The sequence below is a fragment of the Saccopteryx leptura genome, chromosome 13 (genome assembly GCF_036850995.1).
Source record: "Saccopteryx leptura isolate mSacLep1 chromosome 13, mSacLep1_pri_phased_curated, whole genome shotgun sequence".
NCBI classification, from domain to species: domain Eukaryota; kingdom Metazoa; phylum Chordata; class Mammalia; order Chiroptera; family Emballonuridae; genus Saccopteryx; species Saccopteryx leptura.
The window spans coordinates 26,120,191-26,135,166 of NC_089515.1; the positions used below are offsets into that span (position 1 = coordinate 26,120,191).

At 37.7% G+C, this 14,976-nt stretch overlaps 1 protein-coding gene across 5 annotated transcripts in view; it reads right to left on the bottom strand.

The window, feature by feature from the left end:
* The window catches only part of BTRC (beta-transducin repeat containing E3 ubiquitin protein ligase), a 213,284-nt gene that overhangs the window by 86,263 nt on the left and 112,045 nt on the right, over positions 1 to 14,976 (bottom strand). For 3 of the 5 annotated variants that reach the window (XM_066355950.1, XM_066355947.1, XM_066355948.1), the window contains one exon: positions 8,414 to 8,491. The exons of the other annotated variants lie outside the window; for them this stretch is intronic. In XM_066355950.1, coding sequence (XP_066212047.1) covers positions 8,414 to 8,491 — 78 coding nt within the window. The remainder of the gene's footprint in view (positions 1 to 8,413; positions 8,492 to 14,976) is intronic. 5 annotated transcript variants of the gene reach the window in all.

Sequence of the window (14,976 nt, forward strand, 5' to 3'; positions counted from 1 at the left end):
AAATATTTTAACACACCATTTGGTTCAGAATATTGTTTTTCTTATATTCCTCCTTAAAACCTTAGGTGCGTCTTATATAGTCAGGTGCATTTTATGGAGTGAAAAAAATGGTATATAGCCAACTGTACAGCCACTTGCACAGCCAACTGATTTTTGACAAAGGCACCATGTAATTCAATCATAACAGGAAAGTCTTTTCAACAATGGTGGCAAAACAACTGAAAAAAAAAGCACGGGGATGTTTCCATCTTTGTTATTACAAGCAAAATGAAGTTAATTATAAAAATAAAAAGACAAGAGGAATACAATGAACCCAAATTTACTTCACCACACATCCAAATTAATTTGAGATGGACCATAGACATACATAAAGGTAAAAGCTAAACTTATAAATTTTCTAGAAGAATACATTCACAATCACAGGGTAAGAATTGAGAGATGGACTACTTCCTTTAAAAATTAGAAACTTATCAAAATACCGTGAATAAATAGGCAAGACACAGACTGAGAAAATATTAAGAATACACATATGGTATCTAGAACTCAATACAGTTTAGTTCTACAACTTTAGAAGGCAGACAAAGCAATTTGTTCAAATGGCAAAAAACTTAGATACATTATAAAAAATATATATTTGAATAGCCAACACGCACATGGAAAAATATTCAACACATACTCACCAAAAAAGCTCTATGTAAGAACATTCATAGCTATTTCATTTAAAAAGACAGAAATAACTTAGGTATTCATCAAAAAAAGAATTTGAAAATAAACTAGTATATCTACTCAGGGGAACATGCTCTATAATAAGAGAATAAACTACTTGAATACACAGCAGCATAAATAAATCATATACATACATAGTAAGTCAGACCCCCAACCTGTATGATTCTAGAACATGAAATTCTAGAAAAGTCAAAACTAATCTGTGACAGTAAGCTAATCATATTTGATTCAATGGAGGTGGGGAAGTTGTCTGGGAAGGAGACTAAGGAAACTTTCTTGGTAATGAAAGTGTTCTATAGGCCCTGGCCAGTTTGGTCAGTGGAGAGAGCGTCGGCCTGGCATATGGACATCCCGGTTCAATTCCCAGTTAGGGCACACAGGAGAAGTGACCATCTGCTTCTCTTCCTCTCCCTCTTCCCCTCCTGCAGCCAGTGGCTCGACTGGTTTAAGCGTGGGCCACAGGCACTGAGGATAATTCAGCTGGTCCCCAGCACGTCAGCTGAAGGCACTAAAAATAGCCTGGTACTCGAGCATTAGCCCCAGACAAGGTTGCCAGGTGGATCCCGGTGGGGTGCATATGAGAGTCAGCCTCACTATCTCCCCTCCTTTCACCTAAAAAAGAAAGAAAGAGGAAAGGAAGTGAAAGGAAGTGAAAGGGAGGGGAGATGAGGGGAGGGGAGGGGGAGGAGAAGGGAGGGAAGAGAAGGGAGGGAAGGGAAGGGAAGGAAAGGAAAAAAAGAAAAGGAAAAGGAAAGAAAGTGTTCTATATCTTGATTGGAGTAGTGGTTACATGGTAGACAGACTTATCAAAAGTTCACTGACCCAATTTACATAACATTTACACAATTCACTGTATGAATATTTTATTTCAATAAAAATGTAAAAGCATACAGTTAACATATTAGGGGGAAGAATATCAGGTTTGTCCAGATAATTAATAAAAACATTATGTTATATTTCAGGGAAAAAAGTCACAGCAGGTAGAAAACTAATTTGGTTCCCTCCAAAATTCCTTTTTCCCTCAGAAATGAGTATAACACATTCAGGGGAACATTAGATAGATTCAAGAAACCTATTTGGGGCTTATAGAAGTTTCCAGAAAAAGGCTAAATATAGGCTTTTATTTTCTAGACATTCCATCTGTAAAATGGGTATATTGATCTTGTTTATCTCCTAAGGAAGTTATATAGATTAGTGAACTAAAACTTGTCACACAGTCCTTAGATCACTTTGGGATAAAAAGCTAAAATATTCAATATTTTACATTCAACATTTTATTATTATAAGACTCCTTCCAGGCTATAATTAAACTAGTGAGTATAATAGCCTCAAGCAAGATGCCTTCTGTCCCCATGCAACATTTGAAAAGGTAGCTTCACTGCTGAACCAGAGGCAGGGAGTTTTGCGTTGGTGTACTTTAATATGTTTTTATATTGCATATAAAGCACGTAAGCGTAAACCAGTAAGATGCCTTGCTGAAAACTACCTTTGTGAAAGCAGGCTGTAATTCTGAACAAGTTTTCAATTTTCACACTGCTGCTAGGGTAAAACATTTTAAAGAGTTTAATTTTTTACAATGGATTCAATGACATAGGATTATCTAACAAAGTAATGGCTAATCAATAGAAGGTTTAGTTGTCAGGTGAAACATATAACACACTAAAAGGGATTGATTGCCAGACTTCTTATTTACTAGAAGGTATATATTTAAAATGACACAAACTTGTTACCAGGCTGCATTCTTTTAACCTTGCAAAAAGCTGCTTAAGAAATCTGTTTAGCAGCCCTATAGCAAAACAAGATATAGTATAATGAAAATGGGCTGGGGAGGGGGAGATAGGGACCTTCCGATATATGGTAACATCAAATCAAGTCCCCAGCAAGAATATGGGACAGAAAAAGCAAACTACAAAGCGACATCTAGGAAAGCTGGAACTGGGCTTTAAAAATGTCACACAGATCTACAGAATCTCATTCAGTAGATGCAAAGCTTTATCTAATCTCATTCCATGTTGCTCTTAGGGCAGATTTTTTTAAGGACTCACGCAACTGGGCTCAATAGGCTACCCCCCACCTCATTTTTTTTTTAATGGTACATCCAGATTTAGCACTGAACACAAAATGAATTGGGCTCATATGGACTTCAACCAGCAGATAAACTGTTTCCTTTATAATTTATTCACAATATCTCAAGTCTTTATATGAAAATACACTTTTTATGGTCATTGCAACCCAGGAGTTCAATAATATTTTTTCTACTAAGTCAGTGATTACACAATTTATCAAAGCATGATTACACTGAAATAAAAATAAAACAAAACATCAACCCCCTATATAGTCTTCCTTCCTCAAAGTAATTTTAAAAGAGCTGTTATTAAATTGCTGCTTTTTGAAGAAGGGCTTTTTGTAGCTAGACACAAATTGCCAAACAATGTTGTTGTTGTTGTTTTTTTTAAAAAAGTTATTAGACTCTGAAGGATTCAGCTGAAGTGAGAAGTTAAATAAACAAATCACTTCATCAGACTTGGAAAGATCACTTTTGTCTTACTTAAGAGACCTACATTAATTACCTTTAAGGTCTTTTATATGAACTGTTTAAAATAAATACAATTTATTTATTTATTTCAAATGAGGTGCTTCCTACAAAGTATTAAATAATGTCTACAAATGCAAAAGCATTTTTATAAATAGGTAATTAAAACAGATGACTAAAATTAAGTCAAGCTGCAAAACATTACCCAGGATGCACTGTGATTTTTTTTTTTAATAAACATCTCAGGCAATTTTTTTCCATTCAAAGCCCAAAGCACTTCAGAAAAAAAAAGAGGTAGGAAGTTTCACAGGGGAAAAAGCACACATATATAATGAAATAATGCCAAATCCCAAACTAAAGTATTTACAAGATAGTCCCTTAAGCATAGTTTGTCACATTGCAATTACACCTTGCCTACTGCCAAGTCAAAGTGCTTACTATTGCCACTAGGGGGAGAAATGTCTTAACACAAAGCAACAGCAGATACAGAATGGGTTTTCTTGAGCAATTATCAGAACAAAGCTCCCTTGGCTGTGTGTACCTTCTAATTACTCAATACAATTAAAATGACTAACCTAAAACAAATAAAAAAACCCAGCCCTTGCCTGCCTGATATCAGAGACTTCATTAAACCTTTCCCCCCTCATCAATCAAATCAGAAAGAAGGGAATGCAATCATATACAAACAATGCAGAGCTATTAAAGGAAATATATCAGTGAGTTTGTTTTTAAAGAAAGAAAAGCCTGACCAGGCGGTGGCACAGTGGATGGAGCGTCGGACTGGGATGTGGAAGACCCAGGTTCAAGACCTGAGGTCGCCAGCTTGAGCGCGGGCTCCTCTGGTTTGAGCAAAAGCCCACCAGCTTGAACCCAAGGTCGCTGGCTCCAGCAAGGGGTTACTCGGTCTGCTGAAGGCCCGTGGTCAAGGCACATATGAGAAAGCAATCAATGAACAACTAAGGTGTTGCAACGTGCAATGAAAAACTAATGATTGATGCTTCTCATTTCTCTCCATTCCTGTCTGTCCCTGTCTATCCCTCTCTGACTCACTCTCTGTCTCTGTAAAAAAATAAATAAATAAATAAAATTTTAAAAAAAAGAAAGAAAGAAAAGAAGTGACTCTTGACAAAGGAATGTGGTATTTACCCATCTGGATGCTGCTTTAAAACAAATTGTCTTCCAAAGAGCAGAAGTACAGTATGTTTTCTCTCAGTTCAGTAGCTTATAAATGACTTGTTTCTTTAATACATGCTATAATGTCATTTTCTGTGTCAGTGATGTGCTTTTTCCTCCTATTCATCCAACTGTATAAAGGAGCTATGCCAATCACTTCCATGTTTATACCGGGATGTTTTCACTTTAAGTTCTTCACTGCTGTTTCTTTTTGCGGATTTCCTCCAAGGTGATGTTTAGAACAACATAGGAATTTGAGGAGGTAGGGGTGTAGTAGGCAAGGAAAAAGGCTTATTCCTTTCAAAGACCTATGTAGTTCCTTTTATAAGGCCCAGTCATTAACAGAAGATGACAACAGAGTCATTTTTCTTTCAGTTGACAGTTGTGACATTTTTCCAGCAGCGTGCAAGGTGTTGAAAACCTGGCAGCTGTTACCTCCTGGGATGAAGATACTTTTTTATCCTCCCTTGACAGTTTAACTCAGTGGGTCAGCACCTTTAAAGACTGCAAAGTATCCTTGAAGAGGATGGAAGCTTGAATTACTGCTCCCTCCCTAATCAATGTAAACCCTCACTGCAGGTGAAGTCTCCATCTATAGAGGTGCATGGGGGAGGAAAATGTAATGCCCTGAGCCAGATGGTTTTTATCTTGTTTTTAAAGAATAAAGGAACAAGCTAACAAGGGAGACAGCTACTTTGTTAGCTTCTTGGCCTCTCTCATGGCTTTGCATCCCCAGGGTTCCAGCTACACAAGAGAAAGAATACAGAAAAACGTAAGCACTTAAAGAAATATAACTAGAGGGCTGGCATCATGCTGCTCTCAAAGCGCTCAGAGAGCTCTACTCAATGCTTTATTTATCACTGCCCACCTTCTCAGGATGGTAAGTGGACACATGCACAAAGGGAATGGGGGTGGGGGAAGGATTAGACAGAGGTCACAATTTACTCAATTACAGAGAAAGGCAGGGCTGACAGATCCTATTAGCACCAATGTGAAGCAAAGGAGTTGCATGTTGTAAGGCTACATTTTCAAAAAGTAATGAGTACTTTCATGTCTCCTCCCAGGCCTTTGCCCTTGTTTGCAGATATGAAAAAAAGCTATAAAAACAGCTGCTGTGTATGGTTTACTTACTTGTTTCATGTTATAGGAATAAAAGTAGAAAGAAGAATGTAACTACTTTGTACATCATTTAAATAAAAGTTCACATTTTACTTAAAGCCAAGAGGTAAGATTATTCTGAAAGTTAGAAGATTAAAAGGATACATTGCTACCCCTGTCCCCTCCCCACCAACTTTCCTGCCTACTGATGTTGGAAGATTGGTGTTATTTATTCCTTAAATATCTGATAGAATTTACCAATAAAACCATATGGGCCTTTTGATAGTTAATTCAATTTCTTTCATAGACATGGGGCTATTCAAATTTGTTTCACCTTGTGTTGTTTCAGTAAATTGCATTTTTTAAGAACTTTGTCCATTTCATCCAAGTTGCCAAATTTTTGGTTTAAAGTTGTTTATAATAATCCATTATCCTTTTAATGTCTACAAGAATTGTAATGAGAACACTTTTTTCAGCTCCTCCAATAATTAAATAAATTTCTAAGTTAACACATAGTGGTCATATCATATCAACAATGGTAAACCATACATACTTTAGAATAATATATGTAAACTATAAAAATAGTTTATATTACTAAACTTGTTAGAATGTAACTAAGCATTTTAAAATCAATGGTGAAAGAGTTCCTGAAATCCCATTAGAAATATCTGCAAAAGACTCTCAAGTTAAGGGATTGGATATCTGATACAAATCCTACTTACATCAATACAAGGTAAAAGGCAGCCTTGGCTTCTTCTCATCTACATAACTTTACTAAAGGGGGGAATGGGGGATGGCATTTCATTATTGTCGTATGCAGTAGAGAAAAGAGGGAGTTTAAACAGTTTATACATTATGTCAGACATTTAAAAAATCAGCAGTGGGGTAATCAAGTTCAGGGCAGTCCTGGACAGCTGCCCTGTGACCTGCCTCTATTGACCCCTGTTATTCATCACTCTTCCCTAAGATTGAGAGGGCAAGCTCCTAGGGAGTGACCACCACAATAGACAGACACAAGCCAACAGTAATCTGGTTCGAGCAAAAAACCAGATGGCACTGCAATAAATTTACAAATCTGCATTCATGGGGCTGTTAAAACACCCAGAAGCTAAAAGACTCGGAGGGCCCCAGGAGGATCTCCTACTTCTCTGTTTCTAAAGGCCATTTCTCTTTCCAAGAACATTGAGTTCATGCTCTTCACAAAAAGAATGGAGATAAAACCCTTTACAAAGAAAGGGGGTGGGGAGAGCCTCATGACCTAATTAATCTCCAGAGCTTGGATCTCAACACTGACAGAATCAGAAAAATCATTTTGGAGCACTTGGAAGGAAAAAAAAATGGTTAAATTAAAATGAAGGGGATAAAATGAACCTGCTAAAAAGCAATGAAAAAATATTAAATTTCTTTCAAGTATTGTACACAACAGATCTTGCAAGAAGAAAATGATTCAATAATGTATGCATTTATTTTTAAAATGAATCAGATTAGTCCCATGTGTGACCTGCTGGTCCATCTGTATGTGCTGGACTTAATAAGCATGATTCTCTCTCTCGCTTCAGTTTGAAGTATGAGAGAGATAAATTTAGTTTAATTTTCAACAGATCAGCCTATCCATTTTCCAAATGGACCATCTGGATCAGCCTATTAAAATTAATTTATAACTTTGCAGAGTGAAAATTCGTTTGTTAGCTTAAATAAAGTTGCCAAAACTTTTTGTCATGTCATTGTTTTCTGACAGTTGTTTCCACCTCCAAATTTATCTTATTCATTAGTGTTCTATTTATTTACATTTATACACCAGGAGCTTATCTCCAAATAAAGGTATAGCTTATAGTAAATAAAAAATGAGTGTCACAGTTTCAAGTGCTTCTCCCCTAAATTAACATTGTATACAAACTGGAGGCAGAAGGCAGAAGTGGAAACACATAGAACTGGGTTTCAAATCACTTGACTAGCTAAATAAACCATCTAATCTCTAAGCTTCCATTTTCTTTATCTCTGAATTGGAAATCCCATATAGCAACCTCACAGGATTATTATGAGGATTATATAAAACAAGTATAAGGTTCATGGTGGGTATGCAACAAATATTAAATGTCCTTTTTACTAGAATAATGCCATAAATGCAAGTAAATTAAAATTATTCTTACTACTGCTGGTACTAATCTTATCCAATTTTATATTAAAAATAGGTGGTATCATTGAAAAATTAAAAAATACAAAAGAATAAAATGTGATGTCAAAAAAATGAACAGGTGTTATACCTACTCTCTGACAACACTGCAATAATTTTGTTTTTGTTGCTGCTATAGGCAGTGAGAAGAGCAAATCTTTATGACCAAATGGTTTAACGTTTTAATTTTTTAAAAAGAAAGCTCTATAGAATTGAACTTTCAAAGTAAAATGTGTTATTTTTGGAGAGTGGGATCAGTGGTGAGTAAAATAAATTTTTTAGGTTGTCATCATTGACAGCTTTTACATTTAGAAAAGGCAACAAATATTGCTCAGGAGCTAACTTACTATAGGCAGATCCTTTCTGATTATTAATTTTTTAAATGTATGGTGAATCTTAAAAGGAAAATAAGGTTTAAAGTCAACTATTCTATCTGCACTTAAGAAGCATTTCAAGTTATTCCTATATAAGAAACCTTTTCTTTGATTTTGTTTTCACTACTCATAAGCAATTGACTGTCCTTTGCTTGTATAGGTAGGATAGTTTTAATAATTAGGAAAAGTGTTACCTGACTGAAATTGATGGCCATAGCCATATCAACTTCAGAGCACTCTTAAACTCCAATGTTTAACAAATGGCAAATGAAGAATTTCCTGTCTTTTGTTTTGTTGTTGGTAGCCTTTTATTTTAAGTAAGACTGAATTTCATACCTGTCTAAGTGAATTCTTCTCTGGTATTATCTTCCTAGGGGGTTCGCCATTATTACAGTCTTCTCTCTCTGAGGAATTCTGTGAAAGAAAGTAAGCTTTAATTCACTTCTCATTATCTTCAATCTTATTCTGTGGGAGTAAACTGGATACATTTCTAATTCTGTAAGTTAGAATACCATGTATTTTTATGCATTTATTTATTTGAAGATTTATATACATACAGACATATACTTATGAATAGGAAATCATATGCCCATGTATATAAATAAATGTATACAGGGATTTAGGTAGGAAGTATTTTATCTATATTTAAGCACTGCTCAGCAGATCAAATTCATTAAAAGTCTTGTTTATTTATTTTATTTATTTATTTATTTTTGTATTTTTCTGAAGTTGGAAATGGGGATAGACAGTCAGACAGACTCCCGCATGCGCCCGACCGGGATCCACCCGGCACGCCCACCAGGGGGCGACGCTCTGCCCACCAGGGGGCGATGCTCTCCCCCTCCGGGGCGTTGCTCTGTTGCGACCAGAGCCACTCTAGCACCTGGGGCAGAGGCCAAGGAGCCATCCCCAGCGCCCGGGCCATCTTTGCTCCAATGGAGCCTTGCTGCGGGAGGGGAAGAGAGAGACAGAGAGGAAGGAGAGGGGGAGGGGTGGAGAAGCAGATGGGCGCTTCTCCTGTGTGCCCTGGCCGGGAATCGAACCCGGGACTTCTGCACGCCAGGCCGACGCTCTACCACTGAGCCAACCGGCCAGGGCCTAAAAGTCTTGTTTATTGTTCTTTGAAAGTGCAGGGTGACAACAGACACAAGTAAGCTCTATTCTACACTTAGCTGATAAAAACTTAAACCATTACTGTTACTTTCATTTGAAAAGAATTAGTTTTTTGGGATTTGTTTTGTTTTGTTTTAGGTGAGAAAGGGGGAGATAGTGAGGCAGATCCCCACATGCGCCCTGACCGGGATCCACCTGGCAACCCCATCTGGGCCAATGCTAGAGTACAGGGCTATTTTTAGCAACTGAGGCTGACCTGCTCAGACCAATCGAGCTATCCTCAGTGCACAGGGCCACGCTAAAACCAACTGAGCTGCTGGCTGTGAGAGGGGAAAAGAGAGAAAAGAAGGAGAAGGCAGGGAAGAGAAGCAGATGGTTGCTTTTCCTGTGTGCCCTGACCAGGGATCAAGCCCAGGACGTCCATATGCCAAGCTGACAGTCTATTCACTGAGCCACTGGTCAGGGCCAAAAAATAATTAGTGTTAAACTATAGTAAATGTTTGGTAGTACAAGTTCTCAAAGTGTGGATTTTCAAATGTAGCTCTTTCTCTTCTACCTCTTCACAGGTTTCATTTTCTTTATTTAAAATAGCTTAGTACTTAGCTCAAAACAACATTTAATCAGCAATTTAGGATTAGAATCCATCTTTGCCACTATCACCTCAAACAGCAGCTAAAAGACCCTAACATATCAATGAAATTTTTTTAATACTTAAGAAGGGGGGGGGGGAATAGTCCATTTGAAAGCAAATTTAGAGTCCTAATTATCAACAGAGTAAAAAGGCAACCCAAAGAATGGAAGAAAATATTTTCAAATCATACATCTGATAAAGTATTGATATTCAGAATACACAGAGAAATTGTAGAACTCAACAATAATAACAAACAACCCAATCCAAAAATGGACAAAGGACTTGGACATTTCCAACAAAGATATACAACTGGTCAAAAACCACATGAAAAGATGTGCAATATCACTAATCATTTTGGAAAGGCAAATCAAAACTCTAAGAAAATATCACCTTACTTTCATTAAGAAGGCTACTATCAAACAAAGAAAATCAGAATGGTGAGGATGTTGAGAAATTAGAACTCTTTTTTAAAATTGGATTCATTGGGTGACATTGGTTAAAAAAATTGTTGTCTATAGGTTTCAGGTGTACAATGCTATATAACACATCATCTGTAGATTGCACTGTGTGTTTACCGTCCCAAGTCGTCTCCTTTCATCGCCATTCATCTCCTCTTTACCCTTTCTTGTGCACTATTGGTGGGAATATAAAATGGTACCTTTCTGGAAATGTACTACTATGAAAAACAGTATGCAGATTTCTTAAAAAATTAAAAGTAGAATTACTATATTATCCAACAATTTTACTTCTGCATATATGCTCCAAAGAACTGAAAGCAGAGTCTCAAAGAGATATTTGTACATCCGTGTTCACAGCAGCATTATTTACAATAGCTAAAATATGGAACCAACACAAATATCCTTTGATGGAGGAAGAGATAAGCAAAATGTGGTATATACACACACAATGAAATAGTATTTTTGTGTGTGTGTGACAAAGAGAGAAAGACAGAGAGAGGAACAGATAGGGACAGACAGACAGGAAGGGAGAGAGACGAGAAGCATCAATTCTTTGTTGTGGCACCTTAGTTGTTCATTGACTGCTTTCTTATATGTGCCCTGAGGGAGGGACGAGGGAGACCTACAGCAGAGCTAGTGACCCCTTGCTCAAGCCAGTGACCCCGCGGTCAAGCTGGTGAGCTCACACTCAAGACGGATGAGCTCACGGTCAAACCAGAGACCTTGGGGTTTCGAACCTGGGTCCTCTGCATCCCAGTTCGACACTCCATCCACTGTGCACTGCCTGGTCAGGTTGAAATAGTATTTTTTTTAAAGATAATTATAAAATCTTTTATTAGTAATGCCAAGAACTAATAATGAAAAATAGTACTAATATTGATGGTAAATTTGACATTATACAAAATAATTGGTTTTTAATTAGAAAATTAACTTCAACAGGGTGACAATGACCAATAAGAATCTCACTGAACTAAAATAAAATAGTATTCACCCTTAAAAAGGAAGGAGATTCTGGCACATACAACATGAGTGAATCTTAAGGACATTATGCTAAGTGAAATAAGTCAGTCACAAAAGATAAACATTGTATGATTAGACTTATATGAGATACTTAGAATAGTCAAAATTGTAGAAACAAAAAGTAGAATGGTGGTTGCCAGGGACTGGGAGAAGGGGTGCATGGGGAGTTATTATTTAACAGAGAATTTCAATTTTACAAGATAAGACAGTTATACAGATGGATGAGGATGAATGAGTGTATTTAATACCACTGAACAGTACACTTAAAAATGGTTAAGATAATAAATTTTATGTGTATTTTACCACAATAAAAAATAATTGAAAAAATATCTGGAAACCAACACATGTAAATCACTGTCTGCAAGACAAATACAAGAAATCCAAACAAATGCATATTATTTGGGTTCTATTTTCCATAATTACATTGTTAATATTTTTAAATTGGCCTCGCTGGTAGGCCATTCATGTGGATGTCCTGGGTTCGATTCCCAGTCAGTGCACACAGGAGAAGAGACCATTCTGCTTCTCTACCCCTCTCCCTTCCCCTTTTCTCTCTCAGTCTCTCTCCCTCTCCTGCAACCATGGTTCAATTGGTTTGAGCAAGTTGGCCTTGAGTGCTGAGGATGGCTCTGTGGCCTCTGCCTCACACACTAAAAAAATGGCTCAGCTGATGAGCAACAGAGTAACAGCCCCAGATGGGCAGACCATCACCCCCCTAGTGGGCTTGCTGGATGGACTACTGGTTGGGGTGCATGCAGGAGTCTGTCCCTCTGCTTCCCCACCTCTCACTTAAATAAATAAACAAACAAACAAATAATAAATATTTTAAATTTATAGTTGGCATATTCATTCATTATATTACATATATTCATCACAGTCTAAGTGGCAAGTTCCTTTATTTTTAGGTCTAGAAATCTTTCCTACAAATGAGTTTATCTGAAAATTTTCATACGAGTATGAAATCATTATACAATATAGGATCACAACTATTTTAAACTTAGATATTAGTTATACCTTTTTGGTTTGTATCAAATATAATATTTTTAAAATTAATAAAAAATAAACAGCATATATATAGTGTCATTTAAAGACCCTTGTATCTCTGTGGCTAATATATGTGTGTGGTTTGTGTATTGCCTTTAGTTGGCTTGACAGGCCAGTACTGTTCCTTTGAACACTGTTGGAACTAAGGTATTCCTTTTGGACAGAAATCTCTCATGAAGTTTAACTTGATATTTTATATTTGCGATGATCACTTTAAGATAAAAGTCCCTAAAAGTAAGACAAAGAAGAAAAAACATGCTATGGTACAAGCAAGGAACCGAGACTTAATAACTTAAGAGTTCTAACTGCTTTTATCCCCATTTTTTTTTTTTTCTGAATTTGGAAACGGGGAGGCAGTCAGACAGATTCCTGCATGTGCCCGACCGGGATCCACCCGGCTTGCCCACCAGGAGGGAATGCTCTGCTCATCTGGGGTTCTCCCACAATCAGAGCCATTCTATCGCCTGAGGCAGAGGCCACAGAGCCATCCTCAGCGCCCGGGCCGATTTTGCTCCAATGGAGCCTTGGCTGCGGGAGGGGAAGAGAGAGACAGAGAGGAAGGAGAGGGGGAGGGGTGGAGAAGCAGATGGGCGCTTCTCCTGTGTGCCCTGGCCGGGAATTGAACCCGGGACTCCCACACGCCAGGCCGACGCTCTACCACTGAGCCAACCGGCCAGAGCCTTTTCTCCCCATTTTGTAGACTATCTACAAATAGATGAAGACGAGATATAGTTAATTGCTATACAGCATTCCAAATAAGAAAACTAGCAATACATGCCAGTATAAGAGAATCAAAAAAGGGCAAGGGTCAATTTGTATCAAGGCATACCTAGTCTTATTACAAACTGAAGGCAAGATCGTACACCAGCAAAAAGACTGGTTCCCTTTATTGTGATAATCGCTATTATGATGGCCTGCAACCAAACCCGCAATTTGTTTGAGGTATGCCTGTACTCACTTTATTGCAACGGCTGGGAATAGAACCTGGAATATCTCCAAGATATGCCTGTATTTAACTTTTTTAAAGTATAGATCACTGTTTTAAATACTAAAATTAAATGTCTTATGTAATAAAAACTTAAGCCAGTACTCAATTATAACTATATTCAATTAAGCCAGTATTCAATTATAACTGTATTCAATTAAGCCAGTATTCAATTATAAACTTATAATTTGCAAGTAACTACTCCCGCACACCATGAAGTTCCATCTTCTTTTAAATAAAATACCTTTTCAGACCATCAAAATATGTTTCATTCATGTAAGGTCCTATATGTCAAAATGAATTATATTTTGTCAAAATGTCATTATTATAAACTTGGAAGCCTAATTACTTTGTGGTGGAAGTTTGTTATATTAAAGATATTATAGCCTGGCCAGGCGGTGGCACAATGGATAGAGCGTCGGACTGGGATGCAGAGGACCCAGGTTCGAGACCCTGAGGTTGCCAGCTTGAGCGCAGGCTCATCTGGTTTGAGCAAAAGCTCACCAGCTTGGACCCAAGGTCGCTGGCTCGAGCAAGGGGTTACTCGGTCTGCTGAAGGCCTGCGGTCAAGGCACATATGAGAAAGCAATCAATGAACAACTAAGGTGTCACAACGAAAAACTGATGATTGATGCTTCTCATCTCTTTTCGTTCCTGTCTGTCTGTCCCTCTCTATCCCTCTCTCTGACTCTGTCTCTGTCCTTGTAAAAAAAAAAAAGATATTATAAATCACATTTTTACTCTACAGGTGCTTGGGATGAAACAAAATTGATGGTAAACTCTCTATACTAAATTATACAGTGAAAAATGGTGATCTGAACCCTAATAAAAAGAACACTATCTAGTCCATGTTCATGATTTTCTTCCTCCTAATCCTTCAATCAATTTTAGTTGATTTCGATGGAGAACTATTGAGTGGGCGTTATGAGAACATCTAGGTATGAAAAGGTGAAGGGAGTTTAAAGGATAATTACTAAGAGCAGAACACAGCTGTAGAGTAGTAGTTCCCTTCCCATCAGGGCAAAGGAGATTATACATACACATATGTTGTGTTGTTAAAAAGAGTAACTCCTAAACAAGAAAAAAAGAAAAACATTGTTACAGCTAGACCTTACTGGATAGAATGATTCAACATTTTACCCTGAACCATCAATCTACCATGAGAAAACAAATCAATACAAAAATTCAACACTGCTGTTACATAAAATAGAGGTAGTGACATTAAACAGTTATGATATCAGGAGAAAGGGGTAAGGTATCCTCCCAATAGAGGAGAGCCAGAAAGCCAGTGAATAAGAGATGAAAAGCTCCACAGTCTTGAGGGTCATGGTACACATTTGAGGGTGGAAGTATACATGAAATGGCCAAGTATACCTAAGTGGTCACCTCTGGTTCTCAAAGCCTGTGCACTCTCCAACATCACCCAGGAGAGCTCAGCAGCACAGTTATTCCTTGTACATTTAACTATTATGCATCTTGCCTGACCAGGTGGTGGCGCAGTGAATAGAGCATCGAACTGGGATGCGGAGGACCCAGGTTCAAGACCCTGAGGTCGCCAGCTAAAGCGTGGGCTCATCTGGTTTGAGCAAAGCTCACCAGCTTGGACCCAAGGTCGCTGGCTCGAGCAAGGGGTTACTCGGTCTGCTGA